At 37.8% G+C, this 12372-nt stretch overlaps 1 protein-coding gene across 3 annotated transcripts in view; it reads left to right on the top strand.

Annotated features, from left to right (window-relative positions):
* LOC123457484 (mRNA cap guanine-N7 methyltransferase-like) overlaps positions 1-12372 on the top strand; it is a 32939-nt gene that overhangs the window by 4953 nt on the left and 15614 nt on the right. For all 3 annotated transcript variants that reach the window (XM_045141370.1, XM_045141369.1, XM_045141371.1), the window contains exons 3-6: positions 1739-1874; positions 5264-5389; positions 6543-6655; positions 12099-12280. In XM_045141370.1, coding sequence (XP_044997305.1) covers positions 1739-1874; positions 5264-5389; positions 6543-6655; positions 12099-12280 — 557 coding nt within the window. The remainder of the gene's footprint in view (positions 1-1738; positions 1875-5263; positions 5390-6542; positions 6656-12098; positions 12281-12372) is intronic.

Here is a 12372-nt window from a genome sequence, read left to right as displayed (position 1 = left end):
CCCCCTTGTGTATCTGACTTATATGGGTACTAGGGAATAGAACCTGAGTCATTAGGCTTCACAGGTAAGCGCCTTAACCGCTATTCCTTCTCTCCAGCCTACCCAGTTTTATATTCTTTTATTAATGTATTAAACTATGATTATTTCTGACTTCCAGCATAGTTTATGTACTTATTTAGCACTGTTTAGCTGTAGTTATTTTAGGATATTATGGAATGAGGGACAGCAAATCGTTTGTCATATTCAAAAGGATTCTAATGGAAGGGCTGGAGAGATGGCTTAGCATTTAAAGGCACTTGTTTGCAAAGCATCCCAACCTTGGTTTGATTCCCTAGTACTCAAGTAAAACTATATGTACAAAGTGGTATATGTGTTTAGAGTTCGTTTGCAGCAGTAAGAGGCCCTGGTCTACCCATTCTTTCTCCAGATAAATAACACAACAAAATGGAGAAAATAAAAGTAAAAAGTAAAAAAAAAAAAAGTACTGTAAAAAAAAGAGTAAAATTTTGCCATCATCTTGAAGAGGAACATGACCAATAGACCAGGTTTTTGGTATACTAGTAAAAGGAGTAGCTTGTATTTCAAATCTAGCCAGATTTTTTTTCCAAGTAAAATTTTATCCTTTTACTTAATGAGCCAAATGAGCAAAGGATTGGATACTTTGTAAAATGAGGTTGAACTTGAAAGCCTTTACTTCCTATTGAATTTAAGAGCCTGAATTACAGCTAGAGAGATGGCTTACAGGTTTAAGGCACTTGCCTGCAAAGCCAAAGAACCTAGGTTTGATTCCCTAGGACCCCGATGCACAAAGTGGTGAATGTGTTAAAGTTTGTTTGCAGCGGCTGGAGGCCCTGGCATGCCCATTCATTCGTATTCTCTCTCTCTACCTCTTTCTGTCATGAATAAATAAATAAGTACGAAATGCTAGTTTAAAAGAAAAAAAGCATGGATTAGAAGTCAGTGACATTAAGCATAGCCTACTAAATTCTTTTTTTTCTAATAAATTTTATTTATTTATTTAAGAGAGAGAAGGGGGGTAGAGAATGGACATGCCAGGGCCTCCAGCCACTGCAAACAAACACCAGACACATCGCCCCCTTGTGTATCTGGCTTATGTGGGTCCTGGAGAATCGAACCGGGATCCTTTGGCTTTGCAGGCAAATGCCTTAACCACTAAGCCATCTCTCCAGCCCCTACTAAATTCTTAATTCCCCTAAATAGACAATATAATATTTAACTCTCAGCAATAATTACATAATAAATAGCTTATTTTGTTTCTTTATAGGAACTCCATCCTTTTGACTGTAATTTATTGGGTTGAGTAACTCAAAACTCTGAAGAATAGTAGTTTTTATTTATTTATTTATTTATTTAAAATACAAAAAGCAAACTGTTTTAGTTGCATGTGTGGGGCTAGGGGAAACCAGGATCTCTTGTTGCAAATACACACCAAATGTATGCACCACTCTTTGTGCCTAGCTTTAAGTGAGTACCTGGGAATTAAAGTTGGGCCAGCAGGCTATTGCAAGCAAGGATGTTTAACTGCTGAGCCATTGCCTCAGACCAAATAATAGTTTAAATGAATGCACTCAAATTATACACATGACAGATAAAGATAAAATCTTCAGAGGACTTTTTTCTTAAGGAATAGGGGAAAGCACTGGTAGTGACTAACGTTATCTGCATGGGTAATATCCTTGCTTAGTGAGTTCTAATCCTTAACTTTGTTCCTTTTCAGAAACTAGAAGAAGGACACAGCTCAGCAGTGGCTGCCCACTATAATGAACTACAGGAAGTTGGTTTAGAGAAGCGTAGTCAAAGTCGTATCTTTTACCTAAGAAACTTTAATAATTGGATCAAAAGCGCTCTTATTGGTATGATTTTTTTTCTTTTAGTTTGTAGTTCTCTGTTTTATTCAACCCTTGTTTATTTGTGTGCAGTGCTAGATGTTGAACCCAGGGGCACATGTTCAAGCACATGTTCTGTGGCCACGCTATATCCCTTACCCTAGTTTCTTTTTTTCTTTCTTCTTTCCCAGTGTTAACTATGTTAAGGTACTGGGTCTATTGATAATTTTTCACTTAGTAAGCAAACCTTGACTTTATAAAGCTGGAGCCAAAACTAGAGCCTTGAAATATTTTATTACTATTTATTTTTGATTGACTGCGTAGGATATTAGTATTTAATTGATTTTTAGTTGTCATTTGTTTCATGTTTAGAATTGATGTCATTTAAGCTATTGTATAATGATTTTATTCTAGTAATTTTAGAATGGCATAGTTAGATATTCAGGTTTTATTAAGTCAAGCAAAAGACAATGTCCTGATTTTATATCTGAAGCCAGCATTTTATCTGGGGAAATACCTTTAAAACTAGAACAAATAAGTGGAGAATCTATTGTCTAGAATGTGTTTTGTCTGTCTAGTACATTATATTAAGAAGTCAGGGGACTGGAGAAATAGCTCATCTGTTAAGGCACTTACCTGCAAAGCCTAATAACCCAAGTTTAGTTCCCCAGTACCCACATAAAGCCAGATGCACAAAGTGGTGCATGTATCTGGAAGTTTGTTTACAGCAGCTTGAGGCCCTGGCTTGCCCATTCATTCTCATTTTCTCTCTCCTTTCAAATAAATAAAAGTTTTTTTTTTTTTTAAAGAAGTCAGACTTACTAAACGTCAGAGAAATTTTTAAAGGTGTTTTTTGAGGTTTTTCATAGTGAAAGGATCTTTTGAATCAGTCTAAAGTGAGAATAAATGCTTTGTTACACTAAAGAGCAAAGCTGTAATTAAAAGGACTTTCTACTAGCTTTGATAATAGTCTAGTAGGTTTTTTTTTTTTTTTTAAGAAAATATCCCAAATCTGAGAAATAGTAGAATGGGAACAAGGAGGCCCATTTAAAATGCATTTTAGGCTGGGGAGAAGGTCAGTGGTTAAAGGCACTTGCTTGTTAAACCTGATTGCCCATGTTCGATTCTCTAGACCCACTTAAAGCCAGGTGCACAAAATGAAGCATGCATCCTATAGTTTGTTTGCAGTGGCAAGAGGCCCTGATGCATCCATTCCCTCTTCCGTCCTTCCCCTGCCCCTTCTCTCTTTCTCTGCAAGTAGATAAAGATATTATAAAAAAATCTTAACATTTTCTGTCTCCCTTGTTAAAATTTATGTTTCATTATAGCAATGTGATTTATCTGACAGGCAATTGTCAGCTAGTATAAATGAATTTCTACTTTGTTTCTTTTGTTGTTGTAATGGGTTAATATAGCATTTTTCAACCTATTACTGGAGGTTCTTTTTGCCCCCTGGTTCTAATTTCTTGTCAGCTTTTTTCTATTTCATTATCCTCAATGATGCAGATATTTTATGGTATTTATTCCTGTACATTTTCATAACATACTTTTGAATCCATATCTTCCACATTTTACCTAAATTACTTTTATAATTAGGAAAACAGGCAGTTTGTTTGGAAAGATGGCTTAGTGATTATGACACTTGCCATCAAATCTTAACGACCTGGTTACCATTCCCTGGTACTCACATAGAGCCAGGTGCAAAGTGACACATGCATCCGGAGTTCATTACCTATGGCTGGAGGCCCTTGTGCACCTGTTCTGTCTGTCTCTCTTCTCTCTCTGCTTGCAAATAAATAAATAAAAAGTTTAAATGCCTAAAATTAGACTCCTAGAAATGACAAGGTGACATTAAATAAAGCAGTACAAAATGTAAAAGCTTTAAAAAAAAAGTCAGACTTCCAAAATTTTTCTCTCATAGTGTCAATATTCACTTCCAATTGCAGCTGTTCCTGTACCTCTCTTGTCTGGAACTACCTCTGCTCCTAATGCAAGTAACATGGCCTCTGTAGAGGTCTTCCTCTGGCTTTTACTTTAATCTTGGGGCTTTTTAGCCTACTAGTAGTTAAGTACAATTCTTGAATGAGATAAACATTTCTTTGAAAATAATAGCTTATAATAATTCCTAGTTTTACCATCTAGATTATATAATTACTGCTTTTCTTTCAATTTTTTTCATACTTTTTAAAGAAAATTCACGTTAGGAGGGATGGAGAGATGGCTTAGCGGATAAGGCACTTGCCTGCAAAGCCAAAGGACCCAGTTCAGTTCCCCAGGACCCACATAAGCCAGATGCCCAAGGAGGCACATGTTTCTGGAGTTCTTCTGCAGTGGCTGAATGCCCTGGTGTGCCCATTCTCTCTATCTGCCTCTCTCTCTCTCTCTCAAATAAATAAAATTTTTTTAAAAATCATGTCAGGTTAATTAAATATGGAAAACTGGTCCTGCTATTGAAAACTACTTTCAGGTCCTGAATTGAAAAGCAGAGATATTTGTACTGAATATTTTTTTTTTTTTACTTTTTTTTTTTTCTGCTGTCATGAAAGACTTCAATTTTGTGGTGATAAAGATCTTTTTTTTTAAATTATTTATTTATTTATTTGAGAGAGACAGACACAAAGAGAAAGACAGATAGAGGGAGAGAGAAAGAATGGGCGCGCCAGGGCTTCCATCCTCTGCAAACGAACTCCAGATGCGTGCGCCCCCTTGTGCATCTGGCTAATGTGGGACCTGGGGAACCGAGCCTCGAACCGGGGTCCTTAGGCTTCACAGGCAAGCGCTTAACCGCTAAGCCATCTCTCCAGCCCCCTGAATATTTTAATTGCCAAAATAGTACATACATGAGCTATAATGTATTAAACTTAGAGTGATAAAGGCAGGAGAGTAGGTCTAGATTCATTGATAAATCAAGTTTTAGAACTGCTGGGTGTTTTAAGAATTTTGATGATGGTGACTCTCGGTCAGGTGAGGTGTTTAATGATTTCTTGTATTTCTTTTGATAATAACCCTGACTACTGAGAAGAATGAGAATTAAGTACTATTTCTCCATAACTACTTCAGTAGACTTAACTATTAAGAAATTAGCATGTAGTTATGGAAAGAAAAGGCTGCCTAGAATGTGATAACTAGTTGGTTTTGTTTTTTACAAATAACTTATGTTAATTAGAACTTAAAATGTCTTCTATTTAATGTTAACTCAGTTTAAAAGTAACTTTCAAAAAACCATCTTAGCCTTGTAAAATTCTGTACTATACTCTTTTTAATAATAACGGATCAAAATGAAAGTTACAAAATAACTGTAAATTAATGTGTTACAGTTTATATTGTATGCCAGGCAAAGGTTACTAAGTTATTAAAAGTAATTGTTCTAGTAAAAATAAGAAAAAAATTTATTATGGCTGATTTCTTTCTTTTAGGGGAATTTTTAGAAAAGGTGCGGCAGAGAAAAAAACGGGATATCACCGTTTTGGACCTGGGTTGTGGGAAAGGTGGAGATTTGCTCAAATGGAGAAAGGGAAGAATTAGCAGACTGGTCTGTGCTGGTAAGAAAAATGTTAGCATGGGGAAATAATTATTTTTGGTCAGTTAGGTTAAGAGGAAATTAGAAGGGTCTCCGTATCACCATGATGCTAAAATTGATTAGGGTACCTTTTTTATCCAGTGATATGTATGAGATAAATTTTAAAAAAATTGTTTAAAAGTCTTCCCTGATTGTTTTGTTTTGTTTTTCAGGATAGGGTTTTGCTCTAGCCCAGGCTGACCTGGAATTCACTATATAGTCTTAGGGTAGTCTCTAACTCACAGCAATCTTCCTACCTCTGCCTCCCTACTCCAGGGGTTAAAAGCATGCACCACCACACCTGGCTTCCTGAATTTTTTCACTAGTTAGTGGGCCTGGGATAATTTGTCTTTGTGGAAAGGAAAGAAGCTATTAAAGATGACAGGAGTCACATCTACAGGACAAATGAGGAAAGTTTTTTACTGACCAAGATAGGAAGTTCAAAGGTCACAAATACTGATAGACTGAGGGGCAGGAAATTAAACATTATCTTCCCTCTCTCTAACCCGAGCAATATTTAATATTGTTGACATCAAGAATTCACATTCTTCATTCTCACTGCCAATCAGAAATGTCTGAATATTGGGAAGATGTGCAACCCATGTGGTAGTTCAGTTTTGTTTCAGTTTGTAATGTTCATGTGAAAGTTAAAATGGCAACAAATATTGAGAGTGGCCTTTCCCCACTGCCTGTGGCTCTGAGGAACCCATGGTGCCTTCCCAGTACCATTCAGTGCAGCTGCTTCCCACTGGTGGTGCGTCCTTCACCGCTGCTATATCACCAGTGTCAAGTTCACAGTAGGGAAAAGGGCAGGGACATTTTAATGTGAAAAGAGAAACTTAGTATTTCCAAATGTGTACATTGTTACGTTTTTATAGCTTAAATTGGAATATAAGTTTTACTTTTAATTTTGAATAAGCATTTAAAACTATGTTGTCCCCCCACCCCCAAAAAATACACAAAATATTTCTAATTCCTTACTAAAAGTTGTTGTAAAATTACACTGCAACAAAGGCAGCAGTGCTCTCTATAAAGGACGTAGAAACGTGCACTTTCACAAAAGCTAAATTTGCTGCCACAATTTGTCACTGAGACGTATTGTGTTGGCATTTACTAAGAGCTCTCTACCCTTTCAGATATTGCGGATGTTTCTATCAAACAATGTCAGCAGCGCTATGAAGACATGAAAGGTCGTCGTGATAAAGACCTTCTTTTTAATGCAGAATTTATAACTGCTGACTGTTCAAAGGTATAAACAAAAATGTTTTACCATTTTTTTGTTTGTTTTCTGTTTTGGTAGTGCTGGGAATCAAACCCAGGGTCTTGTGTATGCAACATTCTTTGTTTTTAATGAACTCATTTCTTAAAAGGTGATTTTGTGGGCTGGAGAGATGGCTTTGCTTATAAGGTGCTTGCCTGCGAAGCCTAAGAACCCATGTTTAACTCTGTAGATACCATGTAAGCCAGATGCACAAGGTGACACAAGTGTAATTAGGTTGCACATATGCACAAGATGACACACGCATTTGGAGTTCGATTGCAGTGGCTGGAGGCCCTGGTGTGCCAATTCTCTCTCTCTCTCTCTCTCTCTCTCTTTCTCTCATAACAAAATAAAAAAGTGATTTTGAAATATTAAAAATCATAGACCATGCATATTCAATTTCAACTAGAAATTCTTTTATGATGAATTCCCTTGAACAACCCAGTGGGTACTTTTGGGAAAGTTTCACTTTTAATAATTTGAGATTTTAAAATTATTTTGTTGCTTTTTGGATTAGATGAGACTTATCTTCCAGTGTAGTTATTCCTCAGTCTCTGGGGCGTGTAGGGGGGTCAGTGGTTCCAGGAACCCTTAAAATCCATAGATGTTCAAGCCCTTTATATTCAAATAACCTACACACTCCTGTATACTTTAAATCATCTCTAGATACCTAACGAATACAATAAAAATACTGTGTAAATAGTTGTTATACACTATTACAAGAAGAAAAATGTGTACAGATACATTTAAAGAATTGTTTTAGGACTATAGAGATGGCTTAGTGGCTAAGATACTTGCCTGCAAAGCCTAAGGACCTGGGTTCCATTCCCTAGAACCCACATAAGCCAGATGCACATGATATACATGCATTTGGAGTTTATTTGCAGTGGTTGTAGTGGCTAGAGGCCTTGGCATGAATAAGTAAATATAAAATAAAAAAAGAATTTTTAAATATATCTATCTATGAGAGAAAGAAGCAGATAGAGAGAATGGGTGTGCTGGGGCTCTTAACACTGCAAATGAACTCTAGACATCTACGCTTTCTTGTGCATCTGGCTTACGTGGGTCCTGGAAATTGAACTTGGGTCTTTGGCTTTTAGGCAAGTGCCTTAACTGCTAAGCCATCTATCCAGCCCCATTAAGGAATTTAAAAAAGATATTTTTTAATTACTTGAGAGTGAGCATGGGCATATCAGTGCCTCTTGCTTCTGTAAAAGAACCCAAGACACATTTGCTACTCTGTAAATCTGGCTTTATGTGGGTACTAGGGAATCAAACCTAGGCTGGCAGGATTTGCAAGTATGTGCCTTTAGCCCATAAGCCATTTTTTCCCCTATATTTTTCAATCTATGATTTGTTGAAATGATTGATACAGAATTTAAAGATAGGTAGAGTTGGGAGTTGGGCATTGTGGTGCATGCCTATTAATTTGAAGAATTTGTAAGCTGAGGCAGTTTGATCTGGAAGTTCAAGGCCAGCTTCAACTATATGAAACCCGTTCCAAAAATAAACATCTTCTCTCCCAACGGGAAAAAAAAAGAAGGATTGTGTTTTACCTTGTTCACTAGTCAGGTGTGGTGGTGCAGGCCTTTAATCCTAACACTCAGGAGGCTGGGTTAGGAGAATCAATGTGTTATCAAAGCCAACCTGGGACTACAGAGTGAGTTCCAAGTCAGCCAGAATGAGACACTGCCTCAAAACAAAAAAACATAAAACAAAAAAGAACTGCTTTATTTTGAAATAGAACTGAAATTAAAATTAAGCTTTGTTCACATTGCAGTTTATGAGGATAATTTTCCAACACATCAGAATTTTCTGCATTTTCCACCTTCCATTTGTTTCTGATAATCTTAAGTTTTTGTTTTTCATTTATTTATTTACTTTTTGGTTTTTTCAAGGTAGGGTCTTTCCATGCTGACCTGGAATTCACTATGTAGTCTCAGGGTGGTCTTGAACTCATGGTGATCCTCCTACTTCTGCCTCCTGAGTGCTGGGATTAAAGGTGTGCACTAACACACCTGACTTATTTTTCCATTTTTGATATTTTCATACATGTATGTAAAATTAATGTGTTTTTTTTTTCCCTCTTCTTCTCCCACTTAACATCCTTTTTTTCCTCTGTTAATCCTTCTCTTTCTTGCACGCCTTTTTTTTTTTTTTTTAAATCTTCCTGGGTTAAATTAGGGTTGCCCGAAGCATGATCATGACTGGAAAGTTATTTGCTGTGGGATGGGCAGCTTTAGTGCTTACACTTATATTTCTGTCTCTGTTGAATGCAGTTTTCTGTTTTTATCTCTTATGTTGACTTTCATAAGAAAGTCACTCATTTGGAAGATTCTGTTCCCCTGGAATTCTTTCATTCATTGTACATATTTCTCATTTTGTTGAACTCTTTGAGATTTCATCAGGTTCATCACTCTGGGATTAGTAAGTTTTGGAAGGGGCATGTTTTGATTTTTCATTTCTTATTTTTATTATTATTGTTATTTTTTCTTTTTTGGTTTTCTGAGGTAGGGTTTCACTCGAGCTCAGGCTGACCTGGAATTCATTATGGAGTCTCAGGGTGGTCTCAAACTCTGGATCCTCCTACCTCTGCCTCCTGAGTGCTGGGATTAAAGGCGTGCGCCACCACACCCAGTGTTTTGCCTGGTTTTTTAAGGTCAGGGTGTTGCTTTAGTCCAGGCTGAGCTGGAATTAGACTCAGACTAGCCTAGAAATCACAGTGATCCATTCTCCTACCTCACCCTCCCAAGTGCTGGGATTAAAGACTTATACCACCATACCCTATGTTTTTTTTTTTACACCGGAACTTTCCCATCAGAGATTAGATTATACGTTGATGTTTTCGTTTTTAAATTTATGTTACTTTTCAGTGAAGGTGTTTGCTATATTCAGGAGGTCCTGGCTTAAGTAGAATTAATGTGTTATCTCCTCTTAGACTAATGTGGGTCACCAGGTTCTTTTCCTAGTCTTTGAGTAGACTATTGCTGTAACATCTTGGGATAGACTCATTACAAAGGTAGTCATTGTCTATCAAAAACAATCACCTCCTAGATGTGAAGTATTGTAGGGAGAAAGAGCACACAGACAGTATTTAATGCGTTAATATATTGTCATTTTTAGATGAGAGAGAAAGATAAAGACGAAACAAGCTGCGCATCTTGACTCATGCTTTTAATGCCAATACTCATGAGGCTGAGGTAGGAGGATTGTCATCAGTTCAAGGCCTGCCTAGGGCCACACTGAGTTTTGGGTCAGCCTTGGCTAGAGTAAAACCCTGTCTCAATTAAAAATGTAAGGGAAGCCTGGCATTGTGGCACACATCTTTAATCCCAGCACTAGGGAGGCAGAGGTAGGAGGATCACTATGGGTTTGAGGCCACCCTAAGACTACAGAGTGAATTCCAGGTCAGCCTGGGCTAGAGTGAGACCCTACCTTGAAAAATAAAACAAAACATATATGTATGTGTGTGTGTGTGTGTGTGTGTGTGTGTATGCACACACATATACATACATATACATATATTTGAAAAACTCCATAGAGAAAGCAGTTAATACAGAATTGATAGAAAGTAAAGGAAAGGGAACATGAGTATCAGGTGGAGCTATAGGAGCAAAAGCAAAAAAAAAAAAATTAGAGGAAGATGGGGTGATTTTTTTTTTTTTCTTTCTACAGATAGACTGAAAAGATATGGAGGTGAAAGTGTGTTAACAGCTAATGTAGAAAATAGTTCTGAGCCAGGTGTGGTGGTGCATGCCCTTTAATCTCAGCACTTGGGAGGCTGAGGTAGAAGGATCACCATGAGTTCGAGGCCACCCTGAGACTACATAGTGAATTCCAGGTCAACCTGGACTAGAGCAAGACCTACCTCAAAAAAAAAAAAAAGAAAGAAAGATAGAAAGAAAGAAAATAGTTCAGTTCCGGTTGAGAGTTCCTCATACCAGAATGGATTGTTCCTTGGGAGAAGAAAATGTGAAAAAGAAGAAAAAGAAATACGTGCAATACAGAGAAAACAGAAACAGTACAATCCCTTTCATTCACATATACACACAAATCAGGAAGCAAGAGGGTAAGAGTACATTGGGGCTGAGCTGCCTACCAACATGACAGTAGGCACTGGGAGCTGAATAGGCATGTAGCGAGAAAGAGCTGGATAGAGACCCAGGTTTGCTTGATATGTGGGTCTCCCTGGGCTCTTTTAGCTCTGGGAATGGAGAGACTTCCTCTGGGTCTTCCATCCTGCAGTTCTGTTCTACCTTCTTCGTCTTAAGTCGGACGTCAGGTCACTCACTGCACAGAATAGAGAACTTCCCCTCCCCTCTGGAGCCAAGTCTTGGGTGTGGGGAGTTAGTTGCCTGGTCATTTCTTGCTGGAGAGCTCACTCAATGCAGTTTGAGTCGTGCTTGTGGAGTGTGGGAGCCATCTTGCTTCTGAAACTCCCAAGTCTACATTGAACTTAGTGTGCTGTGATTTGTCAGCCCATGTAAATCACACACCTTTATTGGTTGTCTGCATTTTGCTGCAGTTTGGAATGAAGAAGTGTGTACTGCTAGAAAGTTGGAAACTTCTGAAACTGAGTTTCTTTAAGTTGACAAAGGCTGGGTATTATTTTGGTTCTTTTTTTCTGTTATCCAGGTTATTGTTGAATAATAAGTTTGTTTTAGCTGTTAAGGCTAAATAAAAAATTAACTTAAATATTATTTTTGGTTGACATATTTTAACATGATTTCAGAATCTCTAGGGTTTTTAGATTTTATTTTAGATTTTGTTGGGGGGGTGTGCACATGCCGTAGTACACATCAAGCTGAAACGACAATCCTGTGGTGGTTATTCTCTCCTATGTTCTTTTTTTTCCAAGGTAGGGTCTTACTCTGGTCCAGGCAGACCGGGAATTAACTATGTAGTCTCAGGGTGGCCTCGAACCTATGGTGATCCTCCTACCTCTGCCGTCTGAGTGCTGGGATTAAAGGCGAGTGCCACCATGCCCGGCTCCTATGTTCTTTTTGAGGCAGGATCTCCATTGTTTTTGCTGCTTCGTGTGGGCCAGTCTACCCCGCCCATGTGCTTCCGGATGGCTCGATTGTCCTGTTACTACAGGCGTGTGTGCTACTGTACATGCTACCTTACTGTACTGCTTTGGAATCAAACTTGGGCTCGCAGGCCTTCCAAGCAAGTGCCTTTATAAAGCCATTGAGCCATCTCCCTAGCCCCTCACATTAATTTTTAAACCAGAACGATTTCTTGTGTGGCCTTTACTATATACATAACAAGGGAAAGGATAAATCCAAGACTGGGTCAAAACATTTAGTTGGTGGCAGAGCATGTCTACTATTATTTTAAGAATTGTAAATTGTAGTAATTTACTTTTTAAAAGCTTTTAATCTATATTGTTACTTATTTTAGAATCTTAACCCATTTACATTTGCTACAGGAACTTTTGGTTGAAAAATTTCGTGATCCGGAAATGTGCTTTGACATCTGCAGCTGTCAATTTGCTTGTCATTATTCCTTTGAGTCCTTGGAGCAGGCTGACATGATGCTGAGAAATGCTTGTGAGAGGCTTAGCCGAGGGGGCTATTTTATTGGCACCACTCCCAATAGTTTTGAACTGATGTAAGTACTTTTCTACATTGCAGTTGAGGAAATACTCAGTATTTAGCAAATATCTATCGTGAATAGTTGTACCTATTGTGGGTGGGTGTGGA

Source organism: Jaculus jaculus, unplaced genomic scaffold, assembly GCF_020740685.1.
Source record: "Jaculus jaculus isolate mJacJac1 unplaced genomic scaffold, mJacJac1.mat.Y.cur mat_scaffold_74_1_287302_arrow_ctg1, whole genome shotgun sequence".
NCBI lineage: Eukaryota > Metazoa > Chordata > Mammalia > Rodentia > Dipodidae > Jaculus > Jaculus jaculus.
The sequence above is the reverse complement of the archived record's forward strand: the minus strand, read 5'-3'. Positions and strand labels throughout refer to the sequence as shown.